Genomic DNA, 27,056 nt, shown 5'->3' on the forward strand with positions numbered 1-27,056 from the left:
ATGATCTCAGATGTTCAGGCGACATCAGTTTTTCAGCTATCATGGAAGTATGACTCACCTCAGATGAGTAATTCCAGAGTCATCACTCTCACGTGAAGCACTCCTCGGGGGACCAAGTTCTACAGCACAGGTCACATAAGTGTCAGTAGCATCTTCCTGATCTAAGGCCCACTTATCTTTGGATTTCACACTGTCGTTTTGTGAATCCAGAGAAACGATGTCTGACGGAGAGCTCATGACTCCCGAGTCTTCAGTAGTTGTATCTTCAGATGCAAAACAGCTGCTTACAGATGCAGTCTCTTCTACCTCAGACAGCTCGGTGATCATACCATCCACAGAACAATTACTACTGTGGATGAGTGGCAGGCTTACTGAATAAAACATATTAGAGACAGTTAAATTTAAACCATTTCCATTTTTCATTTCCTAATCAATATCACACCCATATGCCTGATTAATCTTATATGAAGTTTGGAATTCAAGCTGCTCTGTCTAAAATAAGACCAATTCTGGGGCTACATTTTGCCTTGGAATAAAGCTCAGTGGAAATTGCCTCTGGGTAACTGATGGGAGAATTTGCAGTAGTATGTATATGGCTTAAGCTTTACAAAGATGATTTTCGAGGGATGTCATTCATGAGCTCTTTTGCCTTCTATTTATTTAGAATTTGAACTCTCCTTCACTATTTAAAAATTACCACATCAATGAAAAGCTTTTTGATATATCCAGTTAAATGAGTCCAAATGGAAAACCTTTTCAACAACTATGGTTTGTATAATTTCCTTATATATTTCCTTATATATTTCCTTCTTGGACCTCATTTCATTTAGTAAAAGAATTAGTTTGTAGTCTAATGAAAATTAAGGTATTTGGAAATGTAAGTGAACTTAGAACTTAAATAAACCAAGGCAGACTTGTGAAAACTTTCATATGGAAATGTGACATTTTGACCTTAAATATTAGCCACACATTCAGCTCTCTTTTCATTTTTATTTCCAAGACAGTTCCCACTTTGTCTAAGAAGGACCAATCTTGTGAGAGAAACTTTAAGTGAAATTAAATAAAATCAAAAGCCAAAAAAAGTCTCCTTGGCTGAGGTTACATTGCCATTAAGCACTGAAATTGATTCCTGACAGCAGAAGCAATAAAATTCATAGAGTTACAAATCACTCTTAAAGCTCTAAGCTCTGGCAAACATTAATATTAATGATTGGGAACACTATGGCAATTCTGTCCATCTATCTAGCTATTTGGAGATGTTATTACGTTATCCTGACCTGATTTCTATTACTAGGGCTCTGGTGGCTTAAAGATCATGGAAAGTCTTATGCAAAGTGGAATCCCTTAATAATTCTAGTAATGGAGGCTAGAACGAACACCCAGGTCATATTATAGGGGAGCCATTATATCAGTCTTTATTGTACACAGATGTTAGATTTCAGGGTACTTGATTTAACCAGCAGTATATCAGAAGTCATACAATAAGAGCTGCTGTAAAGCATTTTTTTAAAGCATCTCAGGAACAAATATTTAATGAGCAAACAATATGTACAAGACACATTAGCATCTTTGAAGGCACATTTTCTTTAATCATATACTTTAACAGGAAAGAAAGTAGGTAATCATTATTCATGTGATCACCAACATTTCAACTAGAATAACATGACTACACATATACTACTAATACAATCAACATTAAGAAAAAGGAAAACCCACTGATATATTGTTTTTGAAATTCCCAGGTAAACATAGGAAATAAAAGTAGGAGCACAATATTTTAAAAAGTAGTCATTTCACAACAGATTTGAAAAAGTGAAGAGAATGGACAGACTGATTTTTAGAAGGAAATGTACAATGCAATATATGTGAAAGTAAAAGATAATGTTACTGCAGTATTTAAAAAAAATTTTGGTACATGACTCCTAACTGGAGTGCAAATATGGAAATGAAAAATGACCATCAGCTTATACATCCCCAAACATTTTCTCTAGTGATTTATTGACAAACTCTCACTCATTGGCCAGCTGCCTGAATTTCTATATGTATAGTCTATAAATCAGTATTAAAATGTCATGCAGTGTTAAATCTAATCCCTGACTATAGTAAGAAAATGTCCCTCAATGTGTGAGGAGCCCCTCAAATCCAGGACATAAGACAGTGACAGGCTGGCCAAAGTTGCTTTGTAATCTTTACATTCTTTCTCCTGTCCTGTTCGCTCTCTTCTCATGCTACTGAACAACTCGGTCAATTATAACTTACAAATTTCTTTTCCTGTCTTTCCAGTTTTTAGGCCTTTTATTTTCGTCCTTGAGCATGAAAGGGCAATAAGAACACTAACTCATCTAGGAAGAATGTGATCTTCTTGTAAAAACAAAAGGAAACTTGTCCCTGTTAAGGCTTAAGTCAGCTGAGCTGTGAAAAATCACAACTCCTGGTAGGCAAAAATACCCAGCATCCATAGGTGCATGTACTCAATCTTGGGAGGGTGTGTATAAAGTGCTTTCAAAACTCTTGATTTAGAGTTTCACCAGCTTCAGGATGACATAAAGAAAAGTCTCTTTTAGAAAAACTTCATATGATCTGGATATCCCTCCTCCTCTTCTCATTTTCCTGACCTTGTCCTATTAGCTAAAAATGATTTTTGCCTTTACGTATTAGCATGGATTTAAAATAGAAGAAAAATATAAAGCTAAAAAAAAGGTAACTTAAAGAAAACACTGAACAATTGATTTGCCTGCTAATTAGAAATTCAAATAGGTTGGCAAGATTCTCTTTAGTTATTTTCTCTTTTCTCTCCATGCTATTAACGTTAAGTCATGACTTCTGGTTAGTGTCCAGCTCTGTTAGATTTTTTTTTGGTACTACTGAGTCTCAGTGTTGTATTTTTTCTAATGAATATAGATGCCTATCCTTTTGTCACTCTTTTATTCACAATAATACTGTTCTTCACCTTCTTTGTGGTCTCTTTGTTTCTTAAGTGCTCCATCTTCTCTTGTGGCCAGTCTTTTCATGAATTTATTTTATTTGCTGCTCTGATCTTATGACCTCTATCACTGTAGCTTCTCACTAGCTACTACCCTAGAAGTTCTTGCCACCCTGAACTCCCCCTTCCCCCATTCCTAAAGAATTAATCTCTCAACCATCTAGTTTTAACCTGTTTTTGTTTCTAAGATGTCAAGTCTTCCAGGAGAAAGCCATGAATTTGAATTAATTTTACCCCTTACAGACTTCGGGTACATAATCTCAGCTGGTACCTTCCCATTGCTCAGCTAGCCAAGTCTACACTCAGTAATTTCCTAGCCTAGCTTATCACCCACAATGATTATCTTAAACTCTTTCACCCTATATTCCATCTCCTTCTATATGCCCTTGCTAACATTAGATTCTCCATGTCTCCATGTCATCTTTTTCCTTCAACTTGTTCCTTTTTCTAATTTCACTATTGCTGTCAGTAGACCTCACAATCCATTCCCCTCACTGTCCATGTTTCAATCTTTGTATTAGTTTTGACTCTTCTCTATACTCTACTTTTCTATCCAATCATCTACCAGGTACTGGTGTTTACAATCTTTTGCTATCTTGTCCCCTCCTTTTGGTTTCCTTTTTCATTACAGTCATTTAGATCATTACCTGCTGAACCTATACGTTCTCTTATTATTTTTGCCCATCTCTAATCCTTCTCCCAGTCTAGTCTTATGCACACATCTGGCCATGTCATGCTTCTGTCTATAACTTTTTAGTGGTTCCCAATTGCCTACTGAATAAAGTTCAAATTCTCTAGCCTGACATTTAAGGCCTCCCCAATCTGTTGCTAATTAGCTGATTTTTCACAGCCTTCCCCTAGTCAATCAATCTAATGCTCAACCAAACTGGATGACTTACTTCCTGCTCTGTGTACAGGTCCTGTCCATTTTGCATCTGTAGCTTACCAACTGTGAAATCTTGGGGCAGTCACTTTTTTTTCTGGGCCGCAGTTTCCTCAACGAAGGAGTAGGGCTAAATGATCTTACAGATCCTTTTCCAACTCTAAATCTGTTATCCTTCAAACAATAATCTTTTCCCAATCCTGTGCATTAGCTTATGTTGTCCGCATATTGCCCATGATGCCCTCCATAATCTACAACCTTTTCCCTACCATTTAAATTCTTAGCCATCTTTTAAAGTCACCTTCTTTATAAAGTACTCATTGCTTTGAATAGTTAGCAATGTATTCTCCTTCAGACATTAGCAAGTAATTCATTTGTGCCTCTCACCACTTATGAATTATTTTGAACTATAAGGATTTGTGAGTCATTCCTCATTTGACTCTAAGGTTCATTGTGGTAGGAATAATGCCTTAAATAAATCTTCATCTGTTCTAGCACCTAGTAGGCATTTAAATGTTTGATGAATGAAACGAACCAATTATCTTGGATACAGTACAATTTATAACTGAATATTCTCCATATCTCTAGTAAGGCATTTTTGCTCTCTCATTTCTATGTGCCATAATGGTATAGTTACATGTTTAAATTTGACACAATAATTAAGAACCAACTTTTGTAAATTTTCTGCTTTTTCCCCCAAGAAAAACGTACATCGTGGAAAGAAAACATAAAAAAAAATGTACTCCTCAGTATTTTTTTCTGAATGAAAACCTAGCAATATAACACTTGTAATTTACAATAGCTACCACTTATGTGGGCTTTGCCAAGTGCTTTACATATGTTATCTCATTTTATCCTCCATGTATTTGCTTAAAAATAGGCCTACTTATTTACAAATGGCCTGGCTATCCAGGCCAAGGGTGAAGATTCATTTAAAGCCATTAAAAACTACTAGCAACAATGTGAAAACTAAGCAAAATAAATACACCCCTCTGGTGTGGTGGTCACTGCTTCTGGTTGCCTTTCTGGGCTTCTTAAAATCATAAGCAAAAAATATAGGTAACATTTTAAATTGCCAAATTTCTTCCAAGTATATTTTAATGTTTTGAACTTAAGGAGAATAAACAAGTCAGAGATACTCTTTAAATGGATACTGAATGACCTTTTGTCTGTCCAATGAGAAAAGAGTAGCGGGTAAGAGCCAATTTCAACAAATTAACAAGGTTATTTTCAACACCCGTTTCTGCTCCCAAACTCTTGGTTGGTAATATGCCACAACTTAATGACCTCTACCATGAGTATTTCCATCACTTTTTGAGTGACCTGAAGCTCCTCTTTGGAGATTCCATAATTCATAGCCATTTAGCATATTGCTACAATACTGGGGTTAAAAAGAAGGACCTTTGTTTCATAGGGTAGCTCGGGGCCAATAAAGGTACTGTGCAATGTCCCAAATGCAACTCAACCTTCTCTCTTTATCCTATTTAATCCTAATTAAATAGGATTTAAATATCTTATTTCAATCTTTATCCTACTAATACTGTCCACATGGAATCTTTGTTCTAGATTATATTCACTAAAGGGTCAGTGCTATGGGCTGTCCATCTGACTTTATACAGGTACCTTCCATCCACGCAGTCTTTTCTTGATGATCTCTAGGCCAAACTTTTGAGTGACTATGAATTTAATTTAAGAGGTTCTGTAATGTACTGTGGTTTCATGCAATCAACACAATGTCATCCATAACCGGGAACATCTAGAGCAGCGATATCAAACTAACAGCTACTGGGGAGAATCCCACTGAAGGAAGACACAGACAAGAGTCACACACTGTGATAAGGCACAAATGAGTTGTGATCTAGGCCACTGGAGGGAGGACTCATACAGATGGGATCCATGAGCCATTGAAATTTCGAAGTGATGTTGTCATGCCAGTGAGATAAGGCCAGAGAAGTTCAAAGTCAAGCAAGTTCCAAGCTGGAAAGACTTTAAGTGTCAGACTAGTAATTGTGTTTTCTGTCTGAAGGCTAGCCTATCAAAATTTGGAAGTAGAATGGAAGGAAAACAAGCCCCTAGGCGAAAGGAGAAAATGAGTGAGATAATAAGAAGGATAAGAAATCTCAGAGGCTAGGTAGGTTCTTCTAAAGAGTTCTTCCAAAGTTTATTAGGAAAAAATAAGCATTTGCCAACACATCGATCACTATCAGACAGCTCTCATAAGAACAATGGGGCCGTAAGAATAAGGAAGTCAGAGGACCTATGAGGGGAAGATCAATGACATTTAACCTTCCACAAAGCTTCATGAATTGCAGGCTGAGTCTATATGCCCAAATGCCTAGTTTACATCAATCCATTCACTTTGGCCATTTTCACAACAGATAACAATTACTATGGCAACTGGTACATATCAGCAAATAGAAGATTGTGAATATGGCTGATCAACTCACTCAAGTTGCAGTCCAGGTCTGAAGCCTCATATAAAAAAAACCAAACAAACAAGCCCAGGTTTTACTCTTTAAAAAAATTGGAAACAATTTTTTTTCAGGATCATTCCCTTGTATAATTTCATAATTACAAAATACAAAAGCCTTGGCTGAAAGTCACTGGTAAAATGCTAATAGGAAAAGGCTCACAAAGGGAAAAAATAAGAAAAGAACCAAATCAAAAATATAGCCACTAGGCTAGTTCAAGGTAAATTCAAGTATATTATGAGGTACTTGATTGTAGGTTCCTTGAATATATATCTCTGTATCTCTGTCAGCACCTAGCATAGTACCTGATACATGGAAGGCATTCCATGAATGACAAACTGTTGTTGAAGGGTCCATTTGTGGAACATTTGACCTGATGAGAATGATAAGTAATTCTTTTTTCCATAGTGTACTTATTCCTGAAGTCTAACTGGTCCCATTAATGCACACCTCTGTTTGCTAAGTATACGGAGCAGTCTTGTAGCTCATCATTTTATGAAACTTGTATAGAATTGTTTCTAACCTCATCCAAAGTCAACAGACAGCAGAGTCAGTAAATTAAATGTTTCGCACACAAACCACCTGTCTAACTTACAATTATGGCCACCCAAAATAACTTGACTGTATTGGCTAAGAAAACACACACCTCAGCAAAACCCACCAATAGCTGAAATAACCTCACAAAAGATCTTGAGCTACTCAATTCCAGATTTAGATTTTCTGTCCTTTTTCAAACAACTCAGTGCCAAGAATTTAGTTATATTTTGCCTCTTTCACTGTATGTGAAATAATCTTTTCTTCCATTTTTTAAAATTTTTAACTATCGTGTGTGTGTGTGTGTGTGTGTGTGTGTGTGTGTGTGCGTGTATGTGCGTAAGTTTTACTCTCTTGCTGTAGTCTGGGAGTTCTTAACCTGGAGTCTAAGCATTGATTTTAGGGAGAGGAATCAGGAAAGTTGAATGGGAAAAAATATATCTTTTTTGGTATCCTCTACCTGAAATTTAGTGTTTCCTTCAATTATGAACAGAGGTAACAGAGAGTACTCTGAAAAGAGGTCTTTCCATAGGCCTCCCCAGCCTGCCAAAGGGGTCCATGACATATGAAAAGATTAAGAGTCTCCTGCTGTAGACAAATATGGATGGGAACAAAATTTTACTTTCTAGGAATTTATTTTCTTTGAAAATCCTTTGAATACTTAACATGAATACTCAGGGAAAATCTTGTATCTTAAGAACACCTCTGAATGAATTTTATCAGTTTGAATACATACAAGTACACAAATTTATATAGGATAAAAGGTCATTATTTTTCCCTATACATTTTCTCTACATTTAATTAAATTAGTTTATGTCACACTAATGAAATTTAGCTGCTACCTAGTCTATTTAAAATAATATCTATCATCAGATTCAAAGTACAATGGCAAAGTTAAGCAGTCTTTAAATCTCAGGGAATTCCCAGAAAATCAATGAAAAAATCCTACAAGTCTTTTTAGTTTTCAGGAACAAATATTGTTTTAATGATCTTGGAGTACTTTTATTTATTGCCAAATCTCAAGAGGCACAGGATGAATTACAAAAACTTAAAGAGTTAGGAGAGACCTTAGAGTTAATGTAATCCAACTTCCTAATCACTGTAGAAATTCTTTCTATAATGTGCCTGACAGATGAGTCATCATGCCTCTGATGAAGAACTTAATACCACACAAAACAGACTATTTCCTCACTTTTTAAAATCACCATCTTTGAGGAGCTTGGTAGGTGTGATCATGCAATTTAAAAAAAAATGTAATCCAAGGTATATATGTATTTATCACACTGTATAATATATGTGTATATATGTATGTATAAGTCAAAGGGTTTAAAAATATGGTCACTACTACTGCCATTTTTATCAGGGGAAATGGGTTGAAAGGTTAAGAAGTAAAAATACTTCCCTATTACTTCTTTTCTTTATGAGGACAGTTCCCCCAAAACAAGTAGATCTCAGGACTTTTCTTTCCCTCTCCCACTATTTAGTTTGGAGAGAGCAATAAGAGGAAAAGCCAATTGTATGGGTGAGTAAAGTTAGGGAAAAAAAGAATGACAACCTGGTATCCAGTGATGTTTAAACAGTCTGCTATGCAGGAGTATTTGACAGATTGACTGGTCCTAGACTATTTCAGTCTCTTGGGAGTGATGTAGATCTAATCAAGGATTCTTAAGTTGGGCTCTACAGACTTTAAAAATATCTTGATTACTCTATTTCAATATAATTGGTTTCCTTTGTAATCCCATGCATTTTATTTTATGCACTTACATTCTGAGAAGGAATCCAGACTCCACCAGACTGCCCAAAGGCTCCATGACTCAAAAAAATTTAAAGAACTTTAATTTAAATAGAGATATAGTGACTATGATGGACCCCATCCCACACTCAGTCACTAAATCCTGTTGTTTTCCTTGAAATATCACAGATGCTATCACTGAAAAAAGGAGACTGAGAAAAGATTGGTAACCACTTAGCCACAATGCTAACTTTCCCATCACTACAAAATCTTTAGGACGAGCATCTACATAGGAATTGAGAGAATCCTAAATGACAGTATGAAATCGGAACAAGCAGACTTTCAGAAATGACATTCTTAGTATAGTAGAGCCTATCTTTAGAATCACACAATTTACCAAAAGGTATACTATGTTTGTTGTTTGTTGATTATAAAAGCATTTGATTCAGTAGAGAAGAACATCACTTCCAAAGTTCTCCTCCAACGAGGGCCACTATTTTCCATGCATATTTTAAAATGATACAAGATTCAATGTGATAACAGAAATAATTTGCTTTGCTAACCTGCTGGTTATTAATTTCAAGGGGGGCATCAATTTGTCACTGTGATAGATGATGCTGACCAGAATCTAAATGGAATAGGGATTATATAGATATGCTCAGATTTTCCAGCTTGCAGATGGTATTGTGTGAGTTGCATGAAGCTATGGCTCATTGTAGAGCTTCCTAAATGAGGTCCAACGTCATTCAGAAGGGTTCAGCCTAATTATCCACACAAGAAAAACCAAGTGGATGAAGAATATCTGTTCGTTATGATATATAGCTAGATGAATAGCCCTTAATGCTCTTGGGCTGGCAATGCAAATAGACAATAAAGTAGGGCTGGAATTGAATAAGAGGAAGTAAGTAGGGGCAAGATGCCTTTGGGAAATGACAGAATAATTTTTCATGACCCCTAAGCTTCTCTATGAAACAAAAGCCCATTTTTAAAATCAATGTTCTTTCAGTGGTGCTATATAGCTTTAAATTACTGAATGCCACAATCTCCAAAGGTATAAATCTGCAGATCAGAAGGCAATGGAGAAATGCATGGTGGGCTACTGGGCATAAACAGACTACAGTATATTGTCAATGAAAAATTACGTAGGATAGGCAACATAAATGGTATTATCTGAGATGTACAAGTAGGAAAGTAGCGGGGCTAGTCACGTAGTAAGAATGTAGGAGTAAGTAACAGATGGATAGCACATGCCACAGGTACCCTTCTAATGTCAGCAGATCTAGAAGAAGGCCCCAGAACATAGCATGAATTCTTTGTGGGGGATTTATAGGAGGGCAGAGATAAGACTCATATGGGATGAGACAGCATGGGTAGTTTGTAGTCTATAATGTTGGGAGAAACACTTGCATCATTAAACATATATCTAAGTACTGAAGTATTCTATCTTAATATTTCTTGTTTCTTAGTCTCAGATGGAAAGGGAGAGCCTGTATCTTCTTATTAATCTATCTCTTCAGTGCCTAGCCCAAATAAACATTAAACAAATGTTTTCTGAATGTATGAATAGTGTGTCTGCATAAAGGTAGTGTGCTACAGAGGGCAGAGCACTGTGCTAGGAGTTAGACATTCTGGATTATAATCCCAGCTCTGGCACCAAGTGGCTGTAACCTTGAGCGCTCAACTCTTCTGGGTTTCAGTGTTCTTAACTCTAAAATGAGGGGGTTAAATGACCTCTCTGAGCCCTTTCAGATAAAGAATCTTATAGTCCTCTCCCCAGCTAGATTAGATTGTTCAAGGGCACAGGGTACTTAAGTCTTCATCTCTGTCTTCCACAATACCGACCATCGTTGAGAAGTATATGCTCTATAAACACTTGACAGGTTAGAGCCCTAATTGCAGGTGGGTCCACAGAGCCTGCTCCAATTTGGGCTGATCCCATGAAACCAGCTCCACAACAAGACTAACTTTAAAATGCATACGGCCACTACCAAAATGAATCAGTTCAGGATGTGATAAGTTGGTTCCAACCCATCTATTCCCCAAGTTTCAATAACAGTCTGCCTGACTGCTATCTATACAGAGAAACTACATGGGGTTCTTCAGACAGATAGTCAAATAGAACAAGCAACAGGAAGAGAAGCCTAGAAGAGACTTCCACTGCAAGTCTTACTCCAGTTCTGCTCATCCCTATTGTACGGTCCCTCCTTTTCCTCTTCACATAACCTCAACTCATGGAGCAGTCTGTTCCCTCAGGGTTGCATACGAAACTTTCCCTTCCACCAATTCAGACCTAAGATTTTATCGGTACAGGAAAATCCAATCATGGAAACTCTAAGACTTACAGTCTTAGAGATCTAGAGTTGTAAGGGACATTAGTGGTCACCTGTATTTTATAGATGAAGAAACTGAATCAGGGGTGTGGTGGACAGTGGAGAGAGAAAAGATAGGAGGTGTAACAATTTGCCCAGGTTACCAAATGTCAGAACCTGCACTTAAACTCAGGTTTTGGGATTCTAAATCTAATCATCCTTTCACTCTATCAGGGCCTGGGGCCCTTACAGATTAAGTGACTTATTCATATTCACATAGCCAGTACACATCACAGGCAGGACCTGAACTCAGGTCTCCTTGACTTCAGGGATAGCCTTTTATCTATTACATCATAGAGGCTCTCATTCATAATCTCCCATCAGCTTTAATTCTTACTGTTAGCTCTAGCTCTAGTCAAAGTCTCATTACCATCTCTCATCCCATATGGCAGTGTTCTTCTATGTCAAAATTTTCTATGAACCTTTAATACTTTAGAAAGTTGGGATTCCATGCTCAGACAATGAGCTAAAGTGGGCGTCATTCAGAGAATATCATGCCTCCACAGGCTACTCTGATCCAATATATGAGTCATGTCTTTCCTGTTCAGCCATTGGAGTGAAGTCTGTGGGGAAACAGAAGCTAGGGACTAAAGTAAGAATATTAAAATGACTAGAGTCATTAGGTAGTGCAGCTTCCCTTTGCTTCAATCCCATTTTAAGAAAAACCAAGAAAAATGTTTGCCTTGCAATATTTCCCTCCTCCTGTCCCCATTTTTTTCCTTTCTGGAAAGAACAGCAGTGTTGTCAGTATCTTTAAATGCAGAACTCTGTCCTTGCCTAGACAGAAAAAGTTTTAAATGAAAGGTTTGGGATAGCTGTTTTCTATTTCCTGGGAGAAGAGAAAGGGAAGAGAAGGTTGGACAGGTTAGCATTCACCTCTCTACCTCTGTGGTACCTCACTTAGGTAGTCTGTTCTCCAAGCACATTTACAGTACTGGGAAGTAATAGGAGGGAACACCAGCACTACCTGGGTTGTTATCTGGCCAGCGAACCACAGAATTAGAGAGTAAGAAGGGACCTCAGTGGTCATTTGGTGCAACTTATATATGAAGAAATCCTACATGACAAGTAAGGTCTTGGGTGAAGGCTTCCAAGGAGGGTGAAATCAACCCAAAAGCCCTTTTTGCTTTTGGACGGATCTAAATTTTTTTTTTAAACATCAAGCCTAAATCGGTCTCTCTACAACTTTCTCCCATTGCTACTGGTTCTATCTTCTGGGAGCAAACAAGTATAATTGCTCTATTATATGACAACCTTTTAAATATTTAAAAACACTTATCATGTTACCCACTCCCCTTTCTCCTCTGAGTATTCTCTTTTCCAGGCTAATCATGACTCTCATTCCTTCTACCAACCTTCATATGTCATGGACTCCAGGCCATTCACCACATTAGCTGCCCTCCTCTCAACACCATCTTGCTTATCCATCTTCTCCTTCACAAAAGATGCTTAAATCTCAAATCTGAGAAGAAATCCCATAAGTAAATACAATCCTTTAATCATCTGCAAATTATTTCCCTCTCCCTCTTTCACATACAAACTCTCACTTAAAACCGGCTTTCATTCTAATCAAGGAATTACTTAAGGAAAGAAGAAACGTTAGATTTGGATACCAATTAACATTTCCTCTGATTGCTGTGTTCAAGGGAAGTCATTTTCTTTTGTAAATGGGAGTGTGAATCTCAAATATTAATTAAAGTTGCTATGGACTTGGACCTAAATGCTCATATTATCTCTTCTCTCCCATTTTAGAATGACAGTTATCAGAGCAAAAGGGAGAAATTATGTAAATAAATAAATTGCTATTAATTCACTATCAAGTGGCTTTGGTAATGAATTACCTACACATATATTAATATATTTTGTCCTTATTCTGTTTTTTTCCCCACACAGAATTAGCTATAACATGAAGTTTAACTACATTTGCTTCAACTGTAAAATGAGAGGTTAGGCCGGGAATCAGACTAAATGGCTTCTAAGGTCCTTTCTTATTCAAATCTATGATCTTATTATGTGACAGTAACATGACTGACCTTTTAATAAACATCAATATCCTAAGCCCAGCCCTGCGTAGGCTAAACAAGTATTTCCCTAAGGACCAGAATTTAAGAATACCTAGAAGGACCAAGTTATGTTGGTTGACGCAATACTTTTTTTTGACCTTAAGGCAAACAAAATAGAGGTATTAGAATGAAAATTTTTATTTCAAAGTAAAATAATAGTATCTATTTGCAATTATTTGTACTTAAAGTACATTTATTTGCATAGAGAAGGAATTATAATAAATTGGAGTAAAATTACTATACACACACACACACACACATATATATATATATATATATATATATATATATATATATATATATATATAAATGTATATATCTGTGTGTATACACACACACATATACACACACCAATACTGAAGCGACTGTTCCTTTTGGTGTTAAAAGGCTTGGAACTGTCCTCAAGATTTAACTCACTCAGGGGACTAAGATTGGCCACTGACATCAACAGACGCAAAACATAATGGGCAAGAGCCCACTCCTCACACTTCTGACCACAGAATAGCAGCATGGTTAATATGGGCATGGGAAATCTATACTCAGCTGAATCAAGGCTCTACTATCTTCAGTGAACACAACTCTTTCTCTGCTTTGACTATCCTTCCTCTGCTATGGCTAAGCGAACCTTCTTTTTGTTAATAATTACAGGAATTAAGAGTATATAATTTCATTCTAGTCTTGAACCTACGATAGACCAGTCCAAGTCAGATCTGACCTATGATAGCTGTCATCGGCTCAAAACATTTTTGGAATTCCTCTTCTTGAAATTTTTGATTATACTTCACAGTGATAAATCTTCCCACTGCCTGTGTGTTGAGGAGTAAAGCCATTGGATCTTGGTTTGTAGGTTCTGGCATTTACTCAGGGGCAAATGACTCTAGGCAAGGCACTCAACCTCTGGGCTTTGGTTTCTTCAACTGTGAAATGCTGATAATGCTTGTTCCATCTATGTCAAAGCATTGTTGGGAGGAAAGTGCTGTGTAAACTGTAAGCCACTTTATAATTATGAGCTTACTTGATATAGTGTGGCATAAGTGGAAATACCACTGGATTTGGAGTTAGAGCTGGGGAAACCTGTCATTTATTATCAGTGTGACCTTTGTGGGACTCAGTTTCCTCACCTGTAAAGCTAGGACATTGGGCTAAATGATGTTTCTGGTCCCTTCCAGCTCTAAATTTACAATCCTTTGAGGAAAGATTTCAAACTTATAAACAGCTAAGAGTTTGGCAACTGAGATGGGTAACAAGCTGGGTAAAACACTTTGGGGATAAAGACTAGATGTGACTATAAAAGTCATGAGAGTGATTTTCTTGTGTCTTTTAAATTGGCTTTAATGGTAATTCTGAAGGTGAAGTTTGTGTAATGCTTTGTGTAAAGGAAGCTCTGGTAGAGTAAATATGCCAAGGGAACTGATTTGCAGGTCAGAATTCGGTGAGCAATAGTTCTTTTCAGTCTATATTAAAAAAGAAAAGAAAAGGCACACTCCTCTTTTTAGAATCACATGCCTTGTATGCTGTCATCAGTTGCTCACTTTGCCCCCTAGCCCACGGTGTGACTAAAGCACACACCTGGAAGCTAGGCCAACACTGTGCAGTGCTTGTGTCTTCTCTTAACCTCAATCATTCCTGTAGCAGCTACATATTGTAGCTAACACTAAGCAGGCTTCTTTAATGCAATTAGTCCTGGCAATCAATATGTGTTAGCTTCCCAAGAGTGGATGTTCAAGCTGTGGATGATGTACAAATAAACTGATTTGGTCTTTTTTTTTTGAGGATTGGGGAGAGGTGGGGAGAAAGGGGAGTACCCTTTTAATATCTGGAAACTTTTAAAACTACTACTAGACAGACAGGCAGCTAGAGTTCAGAATGGTCTATTTTCAGATTCAAGTTTCAATTCCTGAATTAAAGTTGACCTAAGCATGCATTTGGGGGCACGCAGCTCTTTATCTAATGGATAAATGACTCTCTCTCCCTCTAGCAAAATAAAACCCTGCAGTCACTACTGTATAAACACTGTAGAAGAACGATTCATCCTGGTGAAATGTGAGACTTGCCACACATCTGTCTCTTCCACAGTTGTCGGAGTTAGCAAGACCCAGGGCCATCTGCTGCTTAAGCAATGGCCCTGAACACTGGAGATGCTTGGTGGTAGCTTACCCTCAAATACCCGAGTTTCCCAAGTGAAAACATTTGGTGGGGAAGAATACCTATAATTTGCTTGTTTGAGCCTTTCCCATTTTTGCCTTTTCCACACCCTTCTGGACATGCACAGTTTCCCTTGAACTTGGCAGGTTTCCTGCAATGTATATTCATCTCTAGGTGGAATATAACTTTTATGCAGCTTGAAAATGAGCTCTAGAAATATTTTTGTAAGGCAAACATAATAAAGAAACCTGGGATACTCTATTTTCAGAGGAAGGGAAATAGTCCTGCATCTAAATTCCAAAGCCATGATTTTTTTTGTGGCATTTTAAACTACAAAAGCTACATGATATTGTCTTATTGTTTCAGGGATATTATTTCATAGAATCACAGAATTTGAGAAGTAGAAAGCGCGTTAATAGTCATCTTCTCCTATCTATTCACAAAAGGCATCCCTGCTATAACACATCCAACAAGTGTTTGTCTGGCCTCTGTGTGAAGAGCTCCAAGGAGGTACCAGATCTCAAAAGGTACTGCAAAGTAGGAATCATGAAAATTATTTGGTATTGTTTTTTAAAAAGAGAGGCTGATCAGTGGAACAGATCGAGGACACAACATACAGAAGAAATCATACACAGCAGTATGATGTTTGATAAACTCAAAAACTTCAGTACTAGGGGAAGGATTTACTACTTGACAAAAATGCTGGTAAATGTGGACAGAAGTCTGGCAGCAATTAGGCTTAGGCCAATGTCTCACACCACACACCAAAATAAGCTCCAAATGGATTCATGACCTAGATGTGGAAGATGATATTGCAAACAAATTAAAGGAACAAAGATGAAATGACCTTTTAGATCTATGGATAAGGAAAGATTCATGACTAAAAAATAGAGAAGCTCACACAAGATAAAATGTAAAATTTTGATTATATTCAATTTAAAAAGTTTTTGCACAAACAAACCTAATGTGGTAAAAATCAGAAGGGAAAAGGGCAAGGAAAATATATTTGTAACAAGTTTCTCAGATAAAAGTCTCGTATTCTACCTACTCCTTCTCAAAGCAGTTTGTTCCCACATTTGGACAGTCCAAATTCTTGGGAAGTTTTTCCTGATACCAAGACTAAATTGATCTCTTTGCAGCTTCTGCCCATTGCTTCTGCTTCTGGAAAAAAGAAAAAGGTCAAATTTCTTCTCCATATGAATGGCCTTCAAGTCCTTGTTCCTTTCTAAGTCTCTCATTTGACTCTTTAAAATCCTGCTCGAAAAGCAAGGCAAGGATGATCATTACCCTCATTTTGTCCCGGGGGAAACAAAAACTCAGAAATGAAATGACTTACCCAAGGTTACGCAGTTGTCTAGAGCCCAACTATTACAAATTGTAAATATAAATAAAATTATATATTACTCTACGTTATAAATATAAATTATATATTTGAATACAGACCTTCCGAAATTGAGTCTGAACATCTCATAGGTTTCTACTGGTATAAGATTGTGGTGATTTCTATCTACCTCTACTTTGTCAGACTGTGTGCTTACGCTTATTCAAACACTGGCTCCTTTAGGCTTTCAGAGGTCAGAATTCTGTAAAAAAAAATCTAAGAGCTGTTTTCCCCAGCAGCCTTCACAGTCATCCTGCTTCTTTAATGTGTCTCGAATTGCCTCCTGAAAAGTGGCTGAATAGCACCCATGCCCTTATTAATATTCCATTTCAAGACACAGCAAAAGCTGAAGCCGACTGTTGTTGGTAAAGTGTTGAACCTGGATGCCTCATCTTTTCTCACTGTCTGTCTCTCTTCTACTATTATCTTAGGCTTTGCTGAGATACCAGGGGTTATGAAAGGAGAAACACAGCCAGCTCCAATCTGATTCAATCAAAGCTAATCAACGTGATTAAAATCATCCTAAAATGAAAAAGAAAACACCTCATTACCTTTCTCATGCTTTGAAAAAGGTTTTGGAAAAGAGGTATATTTAGTAATGGTCTCATTTTTCCTCATTTTCAGCCTCAATAATATAAAATTAGCCTTCACAGCCTACAGTCTTGATCAAGTGATATAACTGGAACATAGCCAGTGTGAATGCTTATGGATACACAACAACACTGATTCAGTGCCTGCAAGAGGTGACAGGCAGAGAGGGCCAAATAAATTAGTTCAAAGGTACAGCTGTTCTACAAACTTCCTTCACATTACCCAGATGTGACATCAGAACCCTGAGTCACAGCACTTACTGTAGAGAAAGGGCGTAACTTACAGTCTTTGTGCCCACTGGATATTTGGTCTTATTGCTGAGACTTGGAAAAAAAGGTTCCAATTCTTGTTGGTGGTTTCTCTGATGTGGGCAACTGGCCATCAGTTAAAGTCCAGCAGCTGACCTGGGCCAGTTTCAAACCAATGACATAGGAATGAAAAGTTCCATGTGCCATTACCAAATTCCCAAGCAATACGATCTCTTGTTTAGAGAAAGGCATAGCTTATATTTATGTAGTGCTTTACAGCTACAAGGTACTTTCGTGTATGTTAATTCAACTGGAACTCAGGATACTCCAAGAGGTTAAGGAGAGCAAATATTGCCTATGTTTTATAGAGGAGGGAACTGGGGGTCAGGGAGAGAAATACAGTGATTTGGCCCTGGTCATACAGGTAGTATGTGATCGAGTTCGGGCTTGAACCCAGGACTTCTGGACACCAAGAGTCGTATATGTCCACTCATTACACCATTTACTGCATTTTAAAGACTTCTACATTGGCAGCCTGGCCTTCTGTAGTCTACGTGTACACTTGTTGTTTTATAGGACTAGGAGACTGAAGTGACCCCAATCATACAAGGAATAGACTCAGGTAAATTTTATTACTGAGGAAAAAAAAAGTGTCACATGAGGCAGATCCAGGAACACACATTATAAAAGGAGTTATATTGCCAGATATTTGATGACAAACAGAGACACTGTTTGGAAAGGGTGAGAGAGGAGCGTTTTAAGGCCATGTCCATAGGCCAAACAGTAAACCAGACCAAAAAAAGAATTCAGTCCTGCTGGTTTCCCCTGGCTCATTCACCCAGTAGAAGCACAGTGTATCCAAAGTGTTTGCGGTCATGACGCACCTGAAAACTTTGATTTACCAGTCAGGCAGCAACCGCCTTAGCTTAAATTGGGGTCCATTTAGTGCTACAAATAATGAAGTTCTGCTACTAGATTTCAGCTATTCAGGTTTGTCACAGCAGTCAACAGGGTTTTGCACAATGTAGGAGGCTAGCAAGAAAACTGTACACTCTCAAGTAAGGCCATGCTACCTCAAAGTTATGGTCAAGAAAGCTACGTGCTCTACATTAAGCGAGAACATAGGTAGGGAGCAGAAGTGCAGAAAGTACAACTGAGACTACCAATTGGCTGCTGCCTGCAGCTGCATTTATCAGTGCTAGGACTCCTCTGAATGCCGGTGATCTGAGAGGAACTTGATAACATTCTATGGGACCATATACTTCTTCAGGGACAAGGTACCTCCCTACAACCAACCCTTTGTGTAAATCTATTTCTTCTAGTCTGGGTCAGAACTTCAGGACTGACACAAGGGTGAGATTATTTTCAGAGAATGGGGACTCAGGGGAGGAGAGGGTAGTTTTGTTTTGTTTTTTTCCTTCCAAGGCCAGCTATAAGGAACCAGGGAACTGGCTTAGGTTGTCATGGGGCTGTGGTGTAGTGGCTGCTGAAAACTGACCACTGATAATACTAATTAGGCTGTTCTTGGAGGTAATGATTCCAAGGGTCCCCTTACTTATCTCTACTAGCAAGGAACTGAGAGAGAGGACATTTGGGAAAGAAGAGCATATCCTTTGAATACTAGCCATTTAAAGCCTAAAAATGTATTAAATTGGATGAGATTTATATTTTTGGCTCTATGAAAGCAGAAAGTGTTCTGAAACATATAAAGCACGGAACAAAGATAAGTTACTTTTTATTCTTAAGCTTTAAAAAAACTAACATTCAACTTAAATGAGCATGTATTAAGTGCTTACTATGACACAAAAAACACTGTGAATTCTAGGTAAAAAAAAAACGAGTCTCTGCCCTTAAGGATTCAATTCAAACACATTTGTTAGGTAAGTACTACAAGTAAAACACTGTACAAGGGGATAGAAATAATCAAATGAAATAATTCTTGCCCTCAAGGAGCTTATATTCTACCACACACAAATAAGCCCACACGAAAAAATAAATAAGGAGAAATGAAGAGGTGGGGCACTAACAAACTGAAGAAATCAGTGAAGGACTCTTAGAGGAGGTGGCACTTGAGTTGAGCTTTGAGGATAAGAATTCTGGGAGGCAGAAATGAAGAGGGAACTTACATTTGAGCAATAAAGGATAGAGGCAAAAGAAAGAGCATCAATTCTGGGCAATCTAATTTGGCTGGAAGGTGAATAGCATGAAATAAGGCTAAAAAAAAGTAGATGAGAACCAAAGGGCGGAGCATGTATTTGATCCTACAGGCAATGGATAGCCACTGAAGATTTTGGCAGTCAAACATGTGACCTGGGATGAATATTTTGGCAGCTGTATGGAAGATTCTGTACAGAGAAGAGAGCCTGAAAGTAGGAAAATGAATTAGCAATTTATTGCCAAAGTTCAGGTGAGTGGTGATAAGGGCTTGGACAAGCATGCTGTCTTCCTGAGTGAAGAGAAGGGGATGAATGTCAGAGATGTCATGGAAATGTAACTGATAATATTTGGCAAATGCTTGGTATGGCGGGGGTGCTGGAGAAGTAAGATCAAGAAATGAGTCAAGGATAACTCTGAAATTGTGAAACTGAATGAATGGAAAAATGGTTGTGTTTTCAATGAAAATAAGAAAGTTTGGAGAGAAGGGACAGGTTCAGGGGAAGGATAACAAGTTCTGCTTTTAATATGCTGAGTCTGAGATGTCTGTCCAGAAGATTTTCGGCAGGCAGTTGATGATACCTAAATGGAATTCAAGAGAGACGCTAATGTTGGATGTGTGGTTGAAATGATAAGTGTACAAATCACTGTAAGTTAGGAAATGAATAAATACGTAGGAAAAGGTCAGACATAAAGAATAGCCTGATAGACTGAAGGAGATAGGAATCATTTTAAGTTAAGGAAATTGAGGAAGGCCAAGTTTCTACCTCTTGCACAGATACATCCAAGAAAACAAATAGCTCAAAAGGTGTGGCCAGGACACAGCTATCACTATCTTAGTGACGTAAAGCGGTCTTCATCTTTTCTTTCAATGTTTTTTGAGCCTAAGACCTCAGGCAGCTTGTAGGATACAGGCCAATATACAAAACCTCCCCTGAGACAGAGAAACTCAAGGTAGCCATGTGTTCTATCACCTGTGGCCCCCTTCTTCTAAGACATTCAACAAGAGACTCACATTAAAATGGGCCAGTCTAAACATCAGTCCAGAAGTACTGGTTCTCCATGTTTTTATATGTTCTTTAGAGGGAGCCTTAGGGTTAGGGAGAGACTGGTGTGTTCGTTATGGCTACCAGCAGTGGGTGCTGCCTTCCTGTTTCCACAGTTCAACTGTTTTTCCTTCTCTGAATTTGATGACATGATAGAAGAGGTGGAGGCACCTGAACTGGGACTTGAAGGAGTAGGATTTCTACAAGCAGAGGAAGAGCTTAGAGAATGTGTGTGTGTGTGTGTGTGTGTGTGTGAGAGAGAGAGAGAGAGAGAGAGAGAGAGAGAGAGAGAGAGAGAGAGAGAGCGGGGGAGGGAGGGAGGAGAAGAGAGGATAGGAGAGGGGGAGGGAGAGAGAGTGATACAGAGGGAGGGACTGTGGAAATGCATGGAGGCAGATGGGGGAGCAAGACTAGAAAAAGTGAGTGATCTAGTTTAGCTAAAAAATTGGGTACTTAAAGGGGAAGTGTGTGAAATAATTCTGAAAAGGTAGGCTAAGGTGATATTATGGACAGTCCTTAATATAAACTAAGAACTTTGTATTTTATTCAGCAGGTAATGACTAGCCTTATTTTCTCTTTTGATAAGGTACTCAATTGGTATATCAGGGTAATGATGTAGATGTGGATTAACTGTGGCATCTGATAAAGTACTGTGCTATTTTCTGTGAAAAATATGGAGACATATGGACTGTTAAATAACAGAATTGGTTAAATTTAAAACTGATAGAATGGCCAGACCCCAAAAGTGGAAGCCACGAATGGTTCGTATCAACTTAGAAGGAAATCTCTAGCAACATGATGCAGGGATCTATGTATGGTTCAGTGCTGGGTCAAAATTTTGTCAAGGATATGTACAAAGAAATAAATGGCAAGCTATGTAATTTATAGATGTCACAAAGCTGGAAGGAATAGATAATATACCAGATAAAAGAGTCAGGATACAGAAATTATCTTGACATGGGACCATGTCATAGCCATTTAGGCCATGAGACCAAATTTAAGAAAGGAAAATTTAACAAAACTGCAAAGGCTTTACATTTGGGTTGCAAAAAACAACTTCTCAAGTTCAAATCAAATGATTGAATAAAATAATGTTAGTAAAATACAGCACAGTGCCTGGTTATGTAGAAGGTTCTATATAAATGCTTATTTCCTTCTTCCTAACAAGTTGAGGGAGGAATATTGTCTGAAAAAGATCTAGAAGCCTCAGTGGACTGTGAACTACAATGAGTAGACAGTGTGATATGGCAGCCAAAAAAGCTAATATGATCATGAGCTGCCTTAAGGGGTGCTTGGCTTTCAAGAAAAAGGATCATTCCACTGCACCACGTCCCGGTCGGATGGGAGTATCATCATCTGGAGTATCGTTTTCAGTTTTGGGAAACACATTTTAGAAAGACTATCAATAGGCTGCAGTGTGTCCAGGGGAAGAAAACCAGGATTATTAATGGTCTCAAACTCCCAGTCAATGGAATGTCTAGGAAGAAACGTTAAGCAGGCTATAAGAAATGTATGTGGACCTCAGAATAGAGATCAGAACTAGAGATATAGATTAAAATGTCATTTGCATAAAGGTAGTAACTGAAGCTGTAGGGGGGGAATAAAATCTCCAAAGGAGAGAAAGAAGAGAAAAAGATGGCCAATGTGCTCATATTTGGGCAATGGGAAGGGTAAGAGCACCTGGCAAAAGGGACACAGAAGGAGCAAACAGAACTACAACAGAATCTATGGGAAAGGAGAGTATGAGGAAGTACATGTTGGTTAACGGTCAAATATAGGAGAAAGGTCAAAAGGAATGAGAACTTGGTCACTGTAATCCGTAGTAGAGAAAGGCGCACTGAATTTGGAATGAGGCCATTGGTAGGTAACCTTGGAGAATTCTGTTTAAGTAGAGGTGGGGACACAGCCAGAAGTGGGATGTGTGGTTGTGGAAGTGAAAGCGAATGTAGATGAGAAGTTCTATAGTGATGGAGAAGAGATAATTAGTATGTTAGCTTAAGGTGGTAGGTAGCATGGTAAAAATATGGTAATTTTTAGGCTTGGGCAGAATTGAGAATACGTATAGGCAGAGGACATTATGTTAATAAGGGAAGTTAAAGAGCAAGAGTTAGCTTGATAGAGCAAGGTCAGGAAGAGATGTCTGTGAATGGGATCACATCTGGCACTGAAGACTTCATAGCAATAGGAAGGGAGGAAGCTAACCAAATTCTAGAAATCTGAACTGTCTGGGGAACCAAAAATATCTCCAGGTACCTGATCTTTTGTGGGAGGCCCCTTTGTATTTGCATTTTTCCTATTATCCTGAAGGGGTTATCAATGGAACACAAGGGCTCCCTCTGGTGGTTGAAAGAACAACTAGAAAATCAGGCATTATCCAATATATTACATATTGTTTGTGAGTGGGGGAAGCAGAGGGAATTTTTTGTTGTTTCATAGACTTTTTTTTTGTTAGTGAAAGGGGAAGAGCAAGAAACCATAGCACAGGGTTATGCAAGCAAATTGCTAACAGCAATGAGCTGTGGGGCAGACAACACTGGTATAATTCTTATCTTTGGCAGTAAGTCACAGAAGCCTTTCTCTTTCAAGATTCCTAATGTCAGGGAAAGGCAACCTAAAGAATTGTGATTAGAATTCTTTTGCTTTTACGAAACAAGATTAAACTAAATATATCCATGCACTTCTTTAGCCTGAAAAAAGGGGAGGAAATTAAGGTGTAGAAAAAAATTTTATATTTCATCAAGGACCTGAAGTCACTGAACCTGAGTTTAAATCAAGGTGCTGCCACTTATTGTATAACCTTGGGCAAGTCAATTTTCCTTCTTGGGACTCAGTTTCCCCATCTGTAAAATGGAACTCTAAGGTCCCTTCCAGCTTTCATGCAAAGATTCTTTTTGAAACTGTAAGCTGAGGAAGGGAGAATTATGAAAGGATCTATAGCTATCCGCCTTTCCTTTAAAGATACTGAGTTCAAATTATTGACCTCCTTTATTATTAAAATATTCTTAATAATAACCCTTTCCAAATGGATAACTGTATTATCAAGTTCATCATATTTGGCACTGCAAAAATTCTACTTTTAACAAAAGGTTTTATCCAGATTTTATTAAAGCTTTGCAGCTCCTTGGCTGAAGATTTATTATTAGATTTTACTTACATTTCCCAGTAGGTTACAGTGCTTCCATAGAGGAAAATAAAAGGAAAAAGATAATCACTATAAATCTGCACAAATACTAATCTTGGACTGCAACTTGGCTGATTAAACAATTTATGTTTCTAAGATGGGAGAGAATATTCTCATTTTGGAAACATTTAATATTACTTTATAGTCAGAAAACATTACATCAATTTAATATTCATTAGGTTATCTTATTTTTCTGCTATCAAGTCTAAAGCCTCCACTACAAGATGTGTGCTTCTTCACAGGTAGGTAAAATATTTTCTCTACAATAATACTTGTGACAACCTGGATATGAAGTGAGTATTCTCAAGGAGGGAGGGAGTGTGTGGGGGAGGGGAGACGAAAATTGGTCTCCAGATTTAGCTACTTCTTGTGTCATGAATGTTGAATGTAGGTACCAACCAATGTGATTATTGGTATGCTCATAGCTTATAAAATTATACTGCATGTAAGCTGATATACCTAATCACTTCTTAATTACTGATATAGCAGAGAACACAGAGAAGACACAATTATTCTTCACGTCAAGCATTTATTCATTCATTCACTCATCGTTTTCAAGTGCTTAAAATATTGTGTAAAATGCACTGTTCTGAGTGGGTGGCAGGAAACAAGCAAATTCAAGGCTAAGACATTTTCCTTTGAGGAACTGAAATTTTAGTAGGGTCAATCAGTCAAGAAACATTTCTTAGGTGCCTACTGTGTGCTAGGCACTGTGCTAAGCACTGGGAATCCAAGAGAGGCAAAAGACAGCCTTCAAGTAGCTCATAATCTAATGGAGGAGACAACAAGCAAACAGAAGCTATGATATATACAGAAAACAGTGGCAGCATGCTATGTGAAAAGAATGATGACTTTAGTTAGAGCACTTCGGTTAAAATCTCAGCTCTCCCCCTTATGAACTGTGTGACCTTGGACAAATCATTTGACTCTTCTGGACTTCAGTTGCCTCATCTGGACCAGATGAACTCTCCATTCCTTTCCAGATCGAAATCTATAGCTGTAAGATCCCAAAGCATATTAGAAAATGGTAAACGCATTAGAGAAATGTTATGATTCCAAATGAAGGAGAGGTATTCCTTCCAGCAATGGAGATCTGGGAAGGCTTCAAGAAGGAAAGAGCATTTCATTTGGACCTTGAAGAATAGGTAGGATGCTAATGCAAAGATGGGATATTCCAGGTATGAGGATCAGTGTGGGGGCAAAAGGACAGAAAGAAAAAAGTACAGGATGCTTTCAGTGGATGGCTGGGTTCACTTCACCTCTACTATGGTGTAAATGAGAAAGGGGGTAAGTGATATGTGAAAAGTGAGAATGCAGACACCAGGGAGATTTGAACACTAGGCTAAGTAGTTTGTATGAAACTAGGACAATATCTATTCATTCACTCCCTTATTCATCAAAAATAATTCAATACCTATGATGTGCAAAGCCTTACCCTTTATGATGTAGGTTCTGCAGTCTTTTTTGCTATTTTTTTCACTATTTCTCCACCCCCCCCCAAAAAAAAACTGTCAAGCAGAAACACCATCGTTAGAAACAGAGCCACAGATTGCATTATTTTTGTTGCTTGTCTGAAAAAGAAGTAGACACAGTCTATTCACTTTTACCTATCACTGTTTGTTGTTTACAATAATAATCGCAGTCTACTATCTTGAGAGAAATGTTATGTAAAGTATTTTATAAGTAAAAGAAATCAAGATGAGAAAGTTCAACTATGTGATCTTCAAGTAAACAAAGTATTATCTGTACTTCTAAGGATTATCCAATGTTCTGTTGCTGTGGATGACAAGGAGAGAATGGATACCAAAAATCCACAGATAATCTCCAAACCTCAACTTACTTAGTTCTTCCAACCTATTCCCCCAATGAGCTTTTTTACATGGCTGCTAACAAGTAATAAAATTGGCCATTTTGAGTTTCCTGTCTTTTTCTTTCAATGGAGTTTTGACATAAATCCTCAAATAGGCCCAGACAAGGCAATAGCAGGGAAAAGCAGGAACATAAAAATGGGTAAAGGTCATGTGAATCGTTAATTATAGTATAGCTCAAGGTACTTTGGGTACTAGTTGTGAGGGGTGGAGAAGAAGGATGCTTCTCCTATCTCAGATACACAAATACCCTTTGACCCAAATGTATTTAAATAATGGCAATGTTTGTTCTGCAGTGGAGCTCATTTTGTATATAAAGAATTTTGGATCAGATTACAGTATTCATAAAATATGTGAAAAGCAGTATCACATTATACAACTGAGTTAAAATATGTCTTTATAAAAAGTGAGAAGTGTGAAAATTAGCACTTGATAAACATCACATACACTTGCAGACATAATGTGATAATGATTCTAACAGGTGTTAAAATTGAATGCTAATGAGTAAATAATTAACAATCTCTCCTTTTGTGGATATGACATGAAGTTCTTAATCAGTAAAATAAAGAAATTTTGTTATTTTTTATATTACAGTCACAACTGGGTAATTTTCAATCTTCGGGTAAAATATATTCCAAACTTATATTTTAATTGACTCATAAGCATTCGCTTCAACAATACTGGTCAAACACCATGAGAAACATATCCTAGGAATTGGAGTTGCCTAAAAGAAAAAGAAGGTTATATAGTGTCCAACATGTACTATGTTGTTAAGATTTAACATATTCAATGTTTTTTAAATATGTGAGAAGTTATCTTTTTCCTTCTAAGAGTACGAGTGATATCACCGGTGTCCCTGCTACAAAAGTGGCATTCCCAGGGAAACTATAGTGTGGTGGTGAACTTTCTCAATTCCAAAGTAGCAACTAGTTCTATTTGATCTTGCTACCTTCAGATGTGAAATGAGATAATGTGAAAAGGTAAAACTCAGACATGAATTATATTCTTTTTCAATATAGATCTATTAATACTATAGTGTGGCCTATAACAGATCAAAGAGTTCAATGAGCATTTGTTAAGCATCAACTGTGCTAGGGGCTGTAGGTACAAGTAAAAAATCAACTAGTCCTTGCCTTCAAGGAGTTTATGTTCTTCTAGTATCAGACAAAGCTTTCCTTGTGGGCTCATACTTTAGTGGATCTATGACCTCAGCTTTGTGGGTATTCCTTCCCTCCATCAATGTAGAACATAACCCATCCATGCCTTCTCAACCTGTGTGATTCTTGTCCACGTCATTCTAGCTATCCTTTATGGTAGATCTACCCAATATATTGGATGCTTTCCTCTAGGTTTCTAAACATCCCCTGGATACAAGTACAAAATCTGGGCTACCTGCCATCACTTGTT

General features: G+C 37.7%; 1 protein-coding gene across 4 annotated transcripts in view; it reads right to left on the reverse strand.

The window, feature by feature from the left end:
• COBL (cordon-bleu WH2 repeat protein) overlaps nucleotides 1-27,056 on the reverse strand; it is a 347,141-nt gene that overhangs the window by 57,092 nt on the left and 262,993 nt on the right. For all 4 annotated transcript variants that reach the window (XM_036737675.1, XM_036737677.1, XM_036737674.1 and 1 more), the window contains one exon: nucleotides 59-371. In XM_036737675.1, the coding sequence (XP_036593570.1) occupies nucleotides 59-371 (313 nt within the window). The remainder of the gene's footprint in view (nucleotides 1-58; nucleotides 372-27,056) is intronic.

This window comes from Trichosurus vulpecula, chromosome 9 (genome assembly GCF_011100635.1).
Source record: "Trichosurus vulpecula isolate mTriVul1 chromosome 9, mTriVul1.pri, whole genome shotgun sequence".
In the NCBI taxonomy this organism is placed as follows: Eukaryota; Metazoa; Chordata; class Mammalia; order Diprotodontia; family Phalangeridae; genus Trichosurus; species Trichosurus vulpecula.